The sequence below is a fragment of the Clupea harengus genome, chromosome 22, assembly GCF_900700415.2.
Source record: "Clupea harengus chromosome 22, Ch_v2.0.2, whole genome shotgun sequence".
Classification (NCBI taxonomy): domain Eukaryota; kingdom Metazoa; phylum Chordata; class Actinopteri; order Clupeiformes; family Clupeidae; genus Clupea; species Clupea harengus.
In genome coordinates, this window is record NC_045173.1 from 17,908,930 (window position 1) to 17,921,079 (window position 12,150).

Sequence of the window (12,150 nt, forward strand, 5' to 3'; positions counted from 1 at the left end):
TATCTTGCATATAGGTACATGTTGAAATCATATAAGTGTAACTCTACCACAGACTATGTGAGACTGGGTGACACTACCGACTATGCCTCATGATTAATGGGACATGCTCACTATGGTAAGTCACTGTATAATGTAAATCTTACATGTACTTTACTGTATATACTCTACTATACTATACCGTACTATACTATGATATACTTTTTTGACTGACTTGATTGATTGATTTATTGATTGATTGGTTGGTTGATGGATGGATGGATGGATGGATGGATAGATTCACTTCGGGCCTGATTGATTGGCGCCATCTGACAAAAAAAGAGTATACAGGTCCCCTTCTCAAAAATATAAAAGCTAGATTCTAATATAACATATCATCGTCTGCATGTTTGTTTAGAGGAGAAAGATTGATTACTTTCAGACTTCCCATGAGTAACCAGCAGTATGATGAGATATACTTCCTCCCTGATAAAGTCACCTGCTAAACTCTGACAATGTCACACTCATCCCATCATTGAGACTCATAGGGTACACAGCCCTTATTCCATAGCCCTGTATGTTATCTGTTAAACACCACGGTAGCACTTTTAATTGAGCATACGAGGCTTGTCCTCAGAATGAATGCCCAGTTCAGCTCACATTCAGGATTGTGTCATGAGGAAATGCAGTGACACAGACACAGAATGTCGTATATAGATCAGAGGGAGTCTGAGGCAGGTGTAAGCGTAGTTATGGTACTTACCATCTTTACCATCTGTATGCACTACATTGTTTCTTAACTAAACTGCTTTCAGAGGAATATTACTTATTATATGGGAGCATTTGTTCATGTATTGATTGTGTCAGGAGCCTCTTAATATTTCTGATCAGAATGGTACATCTCACATTATGTTTACTTTATGTGTGGACAAAATTGCACTGACTCTACAGACTATAATTATGTGACTGTTTCTTAATTATTTGTTGATACAAAAATATCAACAGTGATAGTGATTTAAGTTATCATAGTTACTATGTGATAGTTTAGCTAGCTTCAAATTAGTACAGCATATTTATTATAAGACATTACTAATAAACCAGGCTTCTGTTGTTCTGGGTAATTCAAGGGGTATAACTGTCCAGCTCATTCATACTGATAGGCAGGCGGTTGGGGAATCTGTTTCTTCAAATGATAATTGGTGGGCTTTAATTTTCTAAAACAATTATGTTTAAACCCCATAAACATAATATCATCTGATACATATGAATATTTAATTAAACAAATATCAGCATACTTTAGATGTATAAGACACCACACCAAGTCCCATATTTTAGATACAGTATATACAATACCATAAAATGTGTATTTTGTTATGGCTCGTTATCTCTTCAGCAGTATGTGAATACCTGTCAATCACCCTTGAGGGAACACAAGGGCTGGAATTTACACGTCAGTGCTGTGGTTGCTGCTGTCACATTTCCCCTTGGAAACCTCCGCCGAGGACTTTCCCCTCAGCGAGTACATATACACCAGCATCAGAGCATGTCCAGCATCACCTATCAGCCTTCCCATCTTGAAGAACACTTACGCATCAGGATCTGAGGACTCCATCTGCAGCCTGAAGACATGGCAAAGATTACAGTCTCTCTCTGCGCACTGCTGGGGCTTCTGCTGGTCTTAGCTTCCGAGGGGGAAACCAGTAAGTAGGACAAGTGCTTTCACATCAGCACGCAGTGTGTGTGACTTCATGTCAGCTAAACCTGAAGAGTTCTTGGCCTCACCCTCATAGTCTTGATGTCTATACAGCTCAGTGGATAAAAAGTGCAACGGCAAACAAGTGCTGGTGTTTAATGTGTCGGTCGGTTTGTCTGTTACAGGAGTAGGTACACCAAGCAGGGGATGCTGCACACGATTCATCAAGGATCTGCCTTTGAACAGAATCCGTGGTTTCATCGAGGAACGCCAAGGGATATGTCGTCTCAAAGCAGTCAAGTGAGTCAATATCACCCTCTTGGTGTGAAAGTAGAGATCAGCAAGGCAGTTGTACAATCAGGCCTCTTTTCACAGGTGTTATACTTCCCCAGTTACTGTGATGTGGCTACAGTCATTTTGAGGAAGTCACTGCTGTACCTGATTGTGTGGTGCCAGAGCTGATCTGGTTCAGTCTGTTTAGTGTCTGACAAAAACAGGGCAGCAAGTGCAGGAAGAACCAAGCTGGATCCATTCTGCACAGAACATATCATATAGATTATATACAATTAACTAAAACTTACTCCTTCTTTCTCTCCACAGGTTCATCACCGTAAAGGGTAAGGTTGTATGTGCCAATCCAAATGACCAGTGGGTTAAGGATGCCAAGGCGTTCATCAGGTAAAGAGACTTTCTTCTCATTGTGTTCCATGTCCTTGGATGAGGAATTTCCCATAACCATTTCCAAATTGCCAGTGAATAGGCCTACAAAAAAGCAATATTGCCAAGACAAGTGACTTATTTGTGTCCTTTCCACAGGACCCCAACTGTGGCACCCTAACCTGAGGACACCTGTGGTGTTAATCGGAAACTATCTTTCTGCATCCAAGGGTTGCTTTTGATAACTCAAAAGAGCTTTGCTCTATTTGTGTCCCTTGATGGGCTTTGTAAGGGATATAACTAAATGTATACTATGTCCAATGACATTTGTGATTGTAATTCAAAGTATCCTATTGGTGATAAACAAAACAAGTGTATATTTCTGAGAAATATGAAATTGTAATTTGATGCGTTGATGTTTTTTTAATAAAGTTGTTGAGAAACAAAAGTGTTAGTTTCAATCAAACTTTTTTATAATTATACTAAACTGAACCATATGTATGGGATCAATTTAGTGACAATTTTAATTTAGTTTTACAAACACCCCATTATTTGCAAACAAACAGAATGAGATTGACAAATGATTTGCAAATATGCACACCTCTCAAACAAACACAAAGTGCTTCCAAATGCAAGACACATCTATCAAAAATACAATATGTTTTGCAAATATATAGATATCAATATATTTAGTTAGTATATGAGAAGAATCTAGAGTGCAGGACCTTTTAGTTCAGGCACACGCCAATGTAAGTTTGACGGTTGCCTGTCATTTTCAAAGTAGGACAATCTCAATGGCCCAAATACTATGGGTGCTACACTCAGATATATACAATACTATACTAAAATCAGATATTCCCTTTCGGTTTAGCAGTTTAATGTTAAAATCCAGCACAAACAGGCTTATTTCTCTAGCGGAGATACCGGAGAGTCTATTCTGACCATATATTAAAAAAAGTGACTGATTCAGTATTTATTTTAGACAATATCTGGCTACCTAAAACATTTTGAATGACAGATTACATTCGTCACAGTGCCTTCTTTCCGGACCGGAAGTGGGGCGGGTACAGAGTCGGATATGTAGCTGTCTGAGCTAAGACAGTTTACTGTTATGAAGTTTGTCATGCAAATTTGGATGAGGTAGCATAAATATACACTGATTTTAAAGGTGTACTACTTAAGATATGTAAATACCGCTTTACGACTTAAAACCATGCATTCGATTGCAGCGCAGCGGTCTGTAACGTAAGAAAGAGGGGGTTAACTTCGCTCAAATCAAGATGCTGTGGAAGAAGAGATGCGACTCAATCAATAACATGGTTTGTTGAAATTATTTTGAACCACGACTGTCCGAGCACTGTTGTTTTTGCTACACGTTGTTGTTTCCCAACCCTCGAGTAACATGCCACAGAAAGAAATGATATAAGAAATGAAATAAGAAAAGATACTGGCTGCGTTGGTCTATAGCCAACCCTAAATGGTCTAACAAAATGAATAATAAACGGCAGTCTGGACGAATGAACTGCTATTCGCTATTCAAGCAAGCATTCGGGTCGTGTGTCCATGTCATGAAAAAATGAATCCTAGAGCAATTGAGTTATCTGAAATATTTATGGATGTTATTGACCCTGTGGCATGCGTTTTAAAATACTGAAAGCACTTCATTGGTCATGCAGAACAGCATGGAGGGTTGACAAAACGTTGTGTTCTACACATCTATCCACAGCCAACGCGATAGTGTGTGCCCCTGAAACGTCAACCGTTTAGTTGCTATGGAGCCCCAAGGTGAGTGCGACCGCTTGTTTGAGGACTCGGACTTCCCCGCAGAAGACTCCTCAGTGTTCTCCTCAGATTTCACACCCATCTCCAAACTGCAAGGGCACATCAACTGGCTCCGCCCCCAGGTAATAGTGAGGGGAATAATTCAACATTACCAGACATAAGTGGTTAGTGTTAAGGGTGGCAATAAGGTTGGGAGAAATGAACAGAAATATTTGTTAAACCATTTAAACAATTTTTGTTTTCATGATGGGAATACCCATGTGTAACTATTTGTTATAGTAAACCCCTAGCATTATGTTGCTCTGTAGTGGTTTGATGGGTGACTGTCGTGTTTTTAGGACATTTGTCAGTCTCCTCGGCTCTTTCCCCTGGACCCAACCAAGGCTCATGCCAAGCAAGGCATTCTGGGAGACTGCTGGTTGTTGTGTGCCTGCACTATGCTGCTGAAGAACAAGCACTTGATGGACCAGGTAATTATGTGAAAATAGCTGAAATACCTCTAGTGGGATTTCCTCAAAAAAACCTGCCCATGTACACATTGGTTAGATTGAACCTAGACACCCATTCACTGGCATTCTCTTGATATTCTGATTGTTGAAACTGGGTACCCTGTTGCACATGAAAAGAGAGCTATGAGGAAGAATGTAAGTTCTGTCATTTAATTTCTAGTTAATAGTAGTTCAAATTAGTGATTTTGGAGAACTTTATATGACTATGAAAGATTGTTTGGGTTGGTTTATCAGAATGTATGTGGATACATTTATGTAAAACTGAAAAACAAAAAGTCACATTGTTTCATACATTCATTCAATTTGTGTTGGGCATTCCAATGCAAAGGTTTAGACATTTGCCAGCCGCCCTTTGGGGCCTTGGGTCAGTTCGGAGTTGGGCAGGTGTTGTCTTCATGGTTTAATTCCGGTGTGATTTCCTGCCATCAGGTGCTGCCACCGGGCCAGCCGTGGTGGGGGGAGGAGGGCTACACAGGCCGCTTCCTGCTGCGCTTCTGGCAGAGGGGTGGATGGGTGGAGGTCCGGGTGGATGACCGCCTGCCCTGCATCGACAACAAGCTTTGCTTCTCCCAGTGCCTGTGTCCCATGGCATTCTGGGTAGCGCTACTGGAGAAGGCATATGCTAAGTGAGTATCACAGCCTCAGCCTTTCTTTGTCCTGTTCAGTTTTGGAAAACAGCGCGCCTAAGGTGTGCATAAAGATTATAGAGCATGGAGTGGCTTCAACGCGCTCAATAACATTTGGTTTGCACACCAGATTTATGGGCAGGTTCCTTATGAACTACAGTGACTAGTTTGAACACTAATGAAAACAATTCAGACAAAAAAAATTGCAAACAGTGACTACAACTTCAGTTGAACAGCAGACACCAACATGTATAGACCAGTGTTGAAATACACTACAAATGCTAGACCTAATGTATAAAAACCACACATCAACAACATGAATATTCTATAATGTGTTCATCACGTTGTCATCTAGTAAAAAATGGGTATGAGTGTTGATATCCATCAGGAAATATAGTTTAAAAATGTCCCCTTACATTTTGTTCAATCAGTGCTTCAGGTGTAAATGTATTGTCAGTATATGAACTGTACTGACGTCATCCCTGCACCCTGATGTTCCCCTGCTCTTGTGCCCAGGCTACATGGCTCCTACGAGGCCCTCTGGGCGGGCCAAGTGGATGAGGCGCTGGTGGACTTGAGCGGAGGCGTGGCAGAACGCTGGAGTCTCCGACTCTCCGAAGAGGCTGGGGAGGAGGAGGTGGAGGAGGAGCAGGGGGAGGAGGAGGAGGAAAAAGAGAAGAAAGGTGGCACACCTCCTCCTGCCAGGAGGAGCAAGGAGCTGAAGCTGCCTCAGGCGGTGAGGGAGGGCTGTGCCATCAGCTGCTCCTTACACAACAGCACGGGAGGTGAGAAAGAGAGGGGGGAGACAACAGCAGACAACATTCCCTGTAAACTAATATTAACTATAATTACCACCTTTTGCAACCTCAAGGACAGTACAAGTAGGTTAAGTAAAACAGGAAGAATGTACTTTCTTAAATGCATCTAATGAAGCTGTATGCTGTTGTGCATATTATGACCTATGACTAAACTGCTGGAAAGTTCTCCCTGTTGCGAAGTGCATTGTGTTCCGCTTTTGTGACCATTGAGAAAGAGCCCATTGGCTGATGGGCCCATTCACCCAACAGGAAGTTCAGATGAAATCCCTTTAGGAAGTAATGTGTCACTTCCCCCTGGGACATTTTTTTGTAGGCTTTGTTGTGCTTGTACACACTCTTGGCAAATCCATGAGTGATTTCCCCTGTTAGTCTTGTTTTGCTGTGGTGATAAGAGGTCTCTGTCCTTCCACACATTGTTCTCGTGCAGGTGTCAGTGAGCTGTGGCAGTACCATGCCATGAGTGTGGTGGAATGGACAGACGTACAGACTGTTGCTGGGGAAACGGAATGTTTACTTAGAATCAGGAACCCATGGGGGAGACGGTGCTGGAGTGGAGCTTGGGCAGAGAAGTGAGTGACTGACCCAAACTGAATTTTCATTTTAGGCCAAAACTATCACATAAATACCTATTGCAGCATTTACGTATACGAGCAGACATACCACTATCATAACCAACAGATTGTTCATTGCTATGCTTTGACATGTGCTCTGTGTTGCTCCAGTGGTACTGGCTGGAATAACATTGAACCAGCCTGCACCCTGAACCTCCTCAGCCGGACCCAACAAGGAGAATTCTGGGTCAACCTGAAAGAGTTCCTGGAGGAATTTGATGAGGTCACTGTGGGCTACCCAATCAGTGATGAAGGCCATCTACAAAGCATTTACACTGGTACTGACAGCATTGGTTCTGCATTAAAATATATTGATCAAATATATCATTCAACACTGAATGTTTAAAAGGGTGATTCATATCAATTATTAATTAATTAATCGATTGATTCATTAATGAAATTATATCATAGCTCCTTAAGACAGGGTGATTAAACATGTACCTAATTCACAAACAGCACCACCTCATAAAGTATTACTTCAAAGAGTGTAAAGCACTTATAAATGTTGATGGTAGATTATGAAGACATTTCTCACCGGTGTACAATACCAAAGACATCTCTACATCCCTTATGGTATGTCCTGGATCTGATGAGTGGCCCTGTCCTCCTACAGGAGCTCTTCTGACACACAGGCAGGAGAGGAGTGGCTGCTGGGTGAGAGGCCAGTCAGCGGGCGGCTGTCGCAACAGCAGCAGCTACAGCTCCAACCCAAAGTTCTGGCTGAGGCTCAGTGAGCCCACTGAGGTTCTGGTGTGTCTGCTGCAGCACGCCCCGGAGGAGCGGACCGCGCCCGGCTGCAAGGGGACAGGACGCGAGGACGCCACACCGCCAGGAGTCGGAGGTCAAGAGCGCAGACACCCGCACGCCATTGGCCTTCACATGTGGAAGGTAGGAAGAGGAAAAAAACATCTGTGTGGAGCACGTTTTTGTTCAAGGTGAAATATAGTATAAGTAAATACAAGCAGTATTGTTAAAAATAAAACAGAATACCATAATGGTGTAAGTCTGAAAGAATAGTGAAAAGATAGTGTTTCCAAGTATCCCTGTGCATTCTTGGAACTGAATTGGGAACTGGGAACTTAATTCTCTATCCCAGGTGTTTTTAGAGCTAGATAACATGTATACAAAAACATTAAAGGTCTGATATAAACAAGGAAGATGCACAAAATATAAAGCATTATATCAAATTACTGTTGTGCCTTTAGAATGACATCATTCTTGTCCAGAGGTGTTTTTTATTTTAATGACAAACTACATGTTACATATTTCAATTGTGTCCTCCTGTTATTTTATGTGTGTCCCTGTGTGTGTATATGTGGTCCGCAGATAGAGAAGAAGCACTTTAACCTTTCACGGACGCTAAATACACCCCCATGCGCCTGCACTTTGTCCCATGCATACAAACGGGAGGTGGTGCTGCAGGCCCAGCTCAACTCTGGTTTCCACCTGCTCATTCCCAGCACCTTCCAGCAGGGGGCGCAGGCACGCTTCCTGCTCAGGGTCTACTCATCCAGCCCCATCACACTCAGGTCAGATGTCAATCTATCAAGCAATAAATGCTATTTAAAGCACGTGCAATTGCTAGACAATCATAGAATGCTAGATAAAGGGTGCAAATAAAACCGTAACAAAATATACATTGTCCCTCAACATTCTTGTAAATCCTTTTATAGTCAAGTATTCCTCAGGCCATGTTTTAGCTAACTTTACTGATTTGTTCAGCACATTTTAAACACTTGAAAGGCTATGCCTAGAGTTTGGGTTGGTTTGTAGATGCTGGAATTGTTTTTGCCCACTTTGGCCCACAAATGTCTGTTCTGGCACACTGGCATAACTGTGTTTTGTCTGTGTTTGTGTCCTGCTCCTGCAGTGCTGTGAAGGCGAGGGAACCTGTTCAGGCGTCCGGTTTGGAGGGGGAGTGGGAGAGTAGCAGCTGCCATGGCTCCTGGGTGCCTGGCTCATCGGCAGGGGGCAGCCGGAACTTTCCGTCTCACAGGCTGAACCCCCGATTCCCTCTCACTGTGACCTACGACCCCGGGGGACCCAACATCAGGGTCAAACTGTGTCAGAACTGCCCTGAATCAGCCTGTCAGGCCATTGGCTTTCACATTTATAAGGTGAGAAGAGGTTACTTGTTTACTGGTTTCTTCTCAAGTAATGTATGTTTATCTTTAGCAGAGTACATGTCATAGTAGTTTTCTGATTGTGTTTCCCACTGTTTTGTGTAAGACATTTTAAACAAGTGTTTTCAACATTGTGTATAGGATATACATATGTCAGGATAAGCACACATTCATACAAACAGGCATGTGTATGGGTACATAGGACTATGTATGTGTTATTGGGAGAAAGGGAGGCAGACGGACAGAAAGAGAATGAGAGATGTAACCAGTGATCGATTTGTTCAAAAAAATCAAAGGGGATGATATATGTAGTCTCTTCATGATTAGCCAATGATTAATATTTATCGGGGAGGTTTTTGTTCCAAATTGGGATGTCTCCCCCTCCTCATCTAGATGTAACTCTTTATCATGCATCATGTCGTTAGGTCTTTGACTGTGGCGAGGCAGACATGTCTTTAGACCAGGAGCCGGTGGTGAGCTGCGTGCCGCACTGTTACACCCAGGAGGTGAGCCTGGCTTGCAGCCTGAGAGCTGGAGCCTACACCATCATCCCCTCCACCTACCAGCCAGACCTCAGGGGCCACTTCACCCTTACTGTCGCTCGCAGAATACACAGGTGTGTAAGTCTGTCCCCAGCAATGCATGTAAAACGTATGGACAGCATGGAGTCATGCCTTTCAGTACTGTACTGTGAGAACCCTAGCAGTGTATTCTTCCCATGTTTGGTGTCCATATTTATTTATGTGCATTATTTGTGCCCATTATCATTCTGAGCAGGTTCCAACTCCCCGTAGTGAAGATCCTATCAGATGATCTACTCTTTGTGACATTACTTGTTATAGTAGATTTTATATAATATTAAAGGAAGAAATAGGTCATGCAGAAATAGAATGTACAATAGAAGATAAACAGTGACTGTTATGTAAAGGATAATAGCCTCCGAGGTGTCCCGTTATAGGAAAATATTGAACGAGGTGGAAGCAGAACTCCTCCGTCAAGTTCAGTATTTTCAAATAATAAGACACAAAGGAAACATTTGGTTCAGTTTAGAAAAAAGCCAACCTGTTTGGTTTGTAGTACATAACATTGGTTAGTTTGCTTGGTTACAATTGATACCATTGGTTAGTTTGCTTGGTTACGATTGATACCATCCTTTTGCTTGCTAGCTGTTTCTGATTCTATGCTTACTAGCTTACCAGCCTGCTATATCTCCAGATAACATGCTATTTAACCACGTACTTCATCTCGGTCACACCGCTTGGCAGAATGAGAGGATGTGTTTATTTTATTCATTTATTAGCTTGCCTGACTACACACTCAGTGTCGTAGCTTCTATTGATGGACTTTTCAATTAAGTGTTATTTACTATAGTTGTTGTAGTTAACATTCCTAGTTTCCAGAGCACTGATATAGAACTTTTTAAACTTCTTAAACTTTTTTACCTGATGTACTTCACAGGTGTCCCGTCATAAAGACATATCGGGACACCTGCAAGCCAATCAGAAAAGAGCATTTCTCTATTTATCTCGGGGTATAAACTCCTTTAAACTCCTCAATTTCAGTTTAATTTATGCAAAAAAAAAATTTGGTTTGGTGTCTGTATGTTTTAATGTTTTATGTTTCATGTCTAGTGTTTTAAAGTCTTTTCAAAATATGTTTCCCCCCTCAGAAAAGTGGTCCAGAGCCAGGAGAACCTCGGGAGAGCCATCCAGGAGGTGAGCACCAGTCTTGTCATCATAGTCACCTAAGGAGGGGGTCTGATTTTGGGGACCTAAGGGGAGGTTGTGGTTTACACTGTCATACTGAGCTATGCTTTCATAGCCTGACAGGTCTTTTATTCATCCATGTTATATATTAATTGATTTGAGTCACTCTCTTCTCCCCCACTCTCCCCTTTTCTCTCTCTCTTTCCCCCTTTCTCTCTCTCTGTCTCTTGCGGCAGATCTCTTACATCTCTGTGATGCGATGCTAGTTGCTGATCCTCGCCACTACCGATGTTTCTGACGTGGGTTCTCTCTCTCTCTGGACGCAGATGAAAGCGGCCCACTGCTTCCCCTTCCTCCTCCTCCTCCTCCTCCTCCTCCTCCTTCCCCTCCCCTTCCACCGGACTCCCCCAGACCCCCGCACCCCCATACGCTCCAGCAGGCCTCCAGTAGCCGATTAGCACATCACAGCGCATCCGCTGCCCGCTCACTAATGGGAGACGACGCGACTCTGCGGTGTAAACAAACAGGCGCTCGTCCGCCACTCATGAACAAAGATGCCTCTCATGGAGGAGAGCGCAGAGAGTTTTAGAGGGGGTTGGGAGACATGGGGGCAGGGGAGGTTAGGGTAGGGGGGAACTCACCAGCCGGCCATACCCATTCACCACAACACCCACCATTGCTCTGTGATCTCGTTCCTGTTCTTCACCTCTTACCCCTGCCTACCCCGCCTTTATGCCCCCCTATCCCCCTTAGGTCCTTCCACTCTGCTCCCTGCACCTTAACCTGTGCCAGGTCAAGCCTGCCCACCAACCCAGCACCAGCCATCAACCTGTGGCAGCAGTAGTGGGAGTCATAGTGTGCAGCAGCCCGCCACTTGAAGTACTGAAGCGGGGGCAGGTGGGTAGATGAGAGTCGGGGTAAGCTCAGATGGTGGTGGTGAGGAGATAGGGGGAAGGGATAAGGGGTGGGGGAGAGGGGGGAGTTGCAGGGTCCCCTTTGGAAGTAGCCGCCCTGGTTTTTGGCTCGGCACGCAGCGGCCGCAGAAGAGGCATGCATGGCTGCCTCATGTCCTGGGAGTGACAGGCCGTGGCCCACGGAGGGATGAACGCAGGGTGGCCTGACCAGCACGTTGTGTGTGTGTGTGTCACTGTGTGTGTCTGTGTGTCTGTGTGTCTGTGTGTGTGTGTGTGTGTGAGTGTGTGTGTGTGTGTGTGTGAGAGAGAGAAAATCAGTTTATTGCGTGGTAAATCCTGTTTGCTTGTTTGTTCGAAAGCTGTTGTACAGTTCAGTGACATGTAAACAAGTAAATGATGCCCTAAAGGTTTGTGTGTGGATGTTTTTCTTGAATGTGTGTTCGGTCTCAGTCAGACCCAACTTTAGGTAACACTGTCTCAAAACGGATTCAAAAGATAAAAAAAAAATAAAAAAAAGTATGAAACGAGCTCATATTGAGTTCATACCGACTAAATATTAAAGCACATAAAAAAGTACATACATGAAAAAGGGTAATTTTGTTAAATGAATTATTGAACACTAGCCTACAAATATGTCATGTCTTGAGATATTGTGATCTTAAGCCGAATGAGCTGCTGAACTCATAGTAATATGACACTCAGGCGACATCATATTGCTATAAATGTGTAAACCAT

General features: G+C 43.3%; 2 protein-coding genes across 2 annotated transcripts; both read left to right on the plus strand.

Moving 5' to 3' along the window:
• The first annotated feature begins 1,525 nt into the window (after positions 1-1,525).
• Positions 1,526-2,758, plus strand: LOC116218463 (C-C motif chemokine 2-like). The gene is made up of 4 exons (XM_031560281.1): positions 1,526-1,676; positions 1,855-1,969; positions 2,270-2,347; positions 2,486-2,758. Exons 1-4 carry the CDS (start codon positions 1,604-1,606, stop codon positions 2,505-2,507), a joined length of 288 nt encoding a protein of 95 aa, XP_031416141.1. The 5' UTR covers positions 1,526-1,603; the 3' UTR covers positions 2,508-2,758.
• Positions 2,759-3,304: 546 nt separating this feature from the next.
• Positions 3,305-11,821, plus strand: capn10 (calpain 10). The gene is made up of 13 exons (XM_012835210.3): positions 3,305-3,645; positions 4,053-4,230; positions 4,447-4,578; positions 5,047-5,243; positions 5,760-6,028; positions 6,489-6,630; positions 6,784-6,950; positions 7,286-7,560; positions 7,999-8,201; positions 8,543-8,789; positions 9,221-9,411; positions 10,465-10,510; positions 10,738-11,821. The coding sequence occupies exons 2-13, from the start codon at positions 4,099-4,101 to the stop codon at positions 10,765-10,767; spliced, it is 2,031 nt and encodes a 676-aa protein (XP_012690664.2). The 5' UTR covers positions 3,305-3,645; positions 4,053-4,098; the 3' UTR covers positions 10,768-11,821.
• Positions 11,822-12,150: the final 329 nt, after the last annotated feature.

What these genes read in the sequence shown, in the direction of transcription:
- LOC116218463 (XM_031560281.1), top strand. Translation starts at nt 1,604, where the DNA reads ATGGCAAAGATTACAGTCTCTCTCTGCGCACTGCTGGGGCTTCTGCTG. An exon ending in AGCTTCCGAGGGGGAAACCA is followed by an intron (nt 1,677 to 1,854) that starts GTAAGTAGGACA and finishes TGTCTGTTACAG; the next exon opens with GAGTAGGTACACCAAGCAGG. An exon ending in GATGCCAAGGCGTTCATCAG is followed by an intron (nt 2,348 to 2,485) that starts GTAAAGAGACTT and finishes TCCTTTCCACAG; the next exon opens with GACCCCAACTGTGGCACCCT.
- capn10 (XM_012835210.3), top strand. Translation starts at nt 4,099, where the DNA reads ATGGAGCCCCAAGGTGAGTGCGACCGCTTGTTTGAGGACTCGGACTTC. An exon ending in AGTGGAGCTTGGGCAGAGAA is followed by an intron (nt 6,631 to 6,783) that starts GTGAGTGACTGA and finishes GTGTTGCTCCAG; the next exon opens with TGGTACTGGCTGGAATAACA. An exon ending in TCCAGCCCCATCACACTCAG is followed by an intron (nt 8,202 to 8,542) that starts GTCAGATGTCAA and finishes CTGCTCCTGCAG; the next exon opens with TGCTGTGAAGGCGAGGGAAC.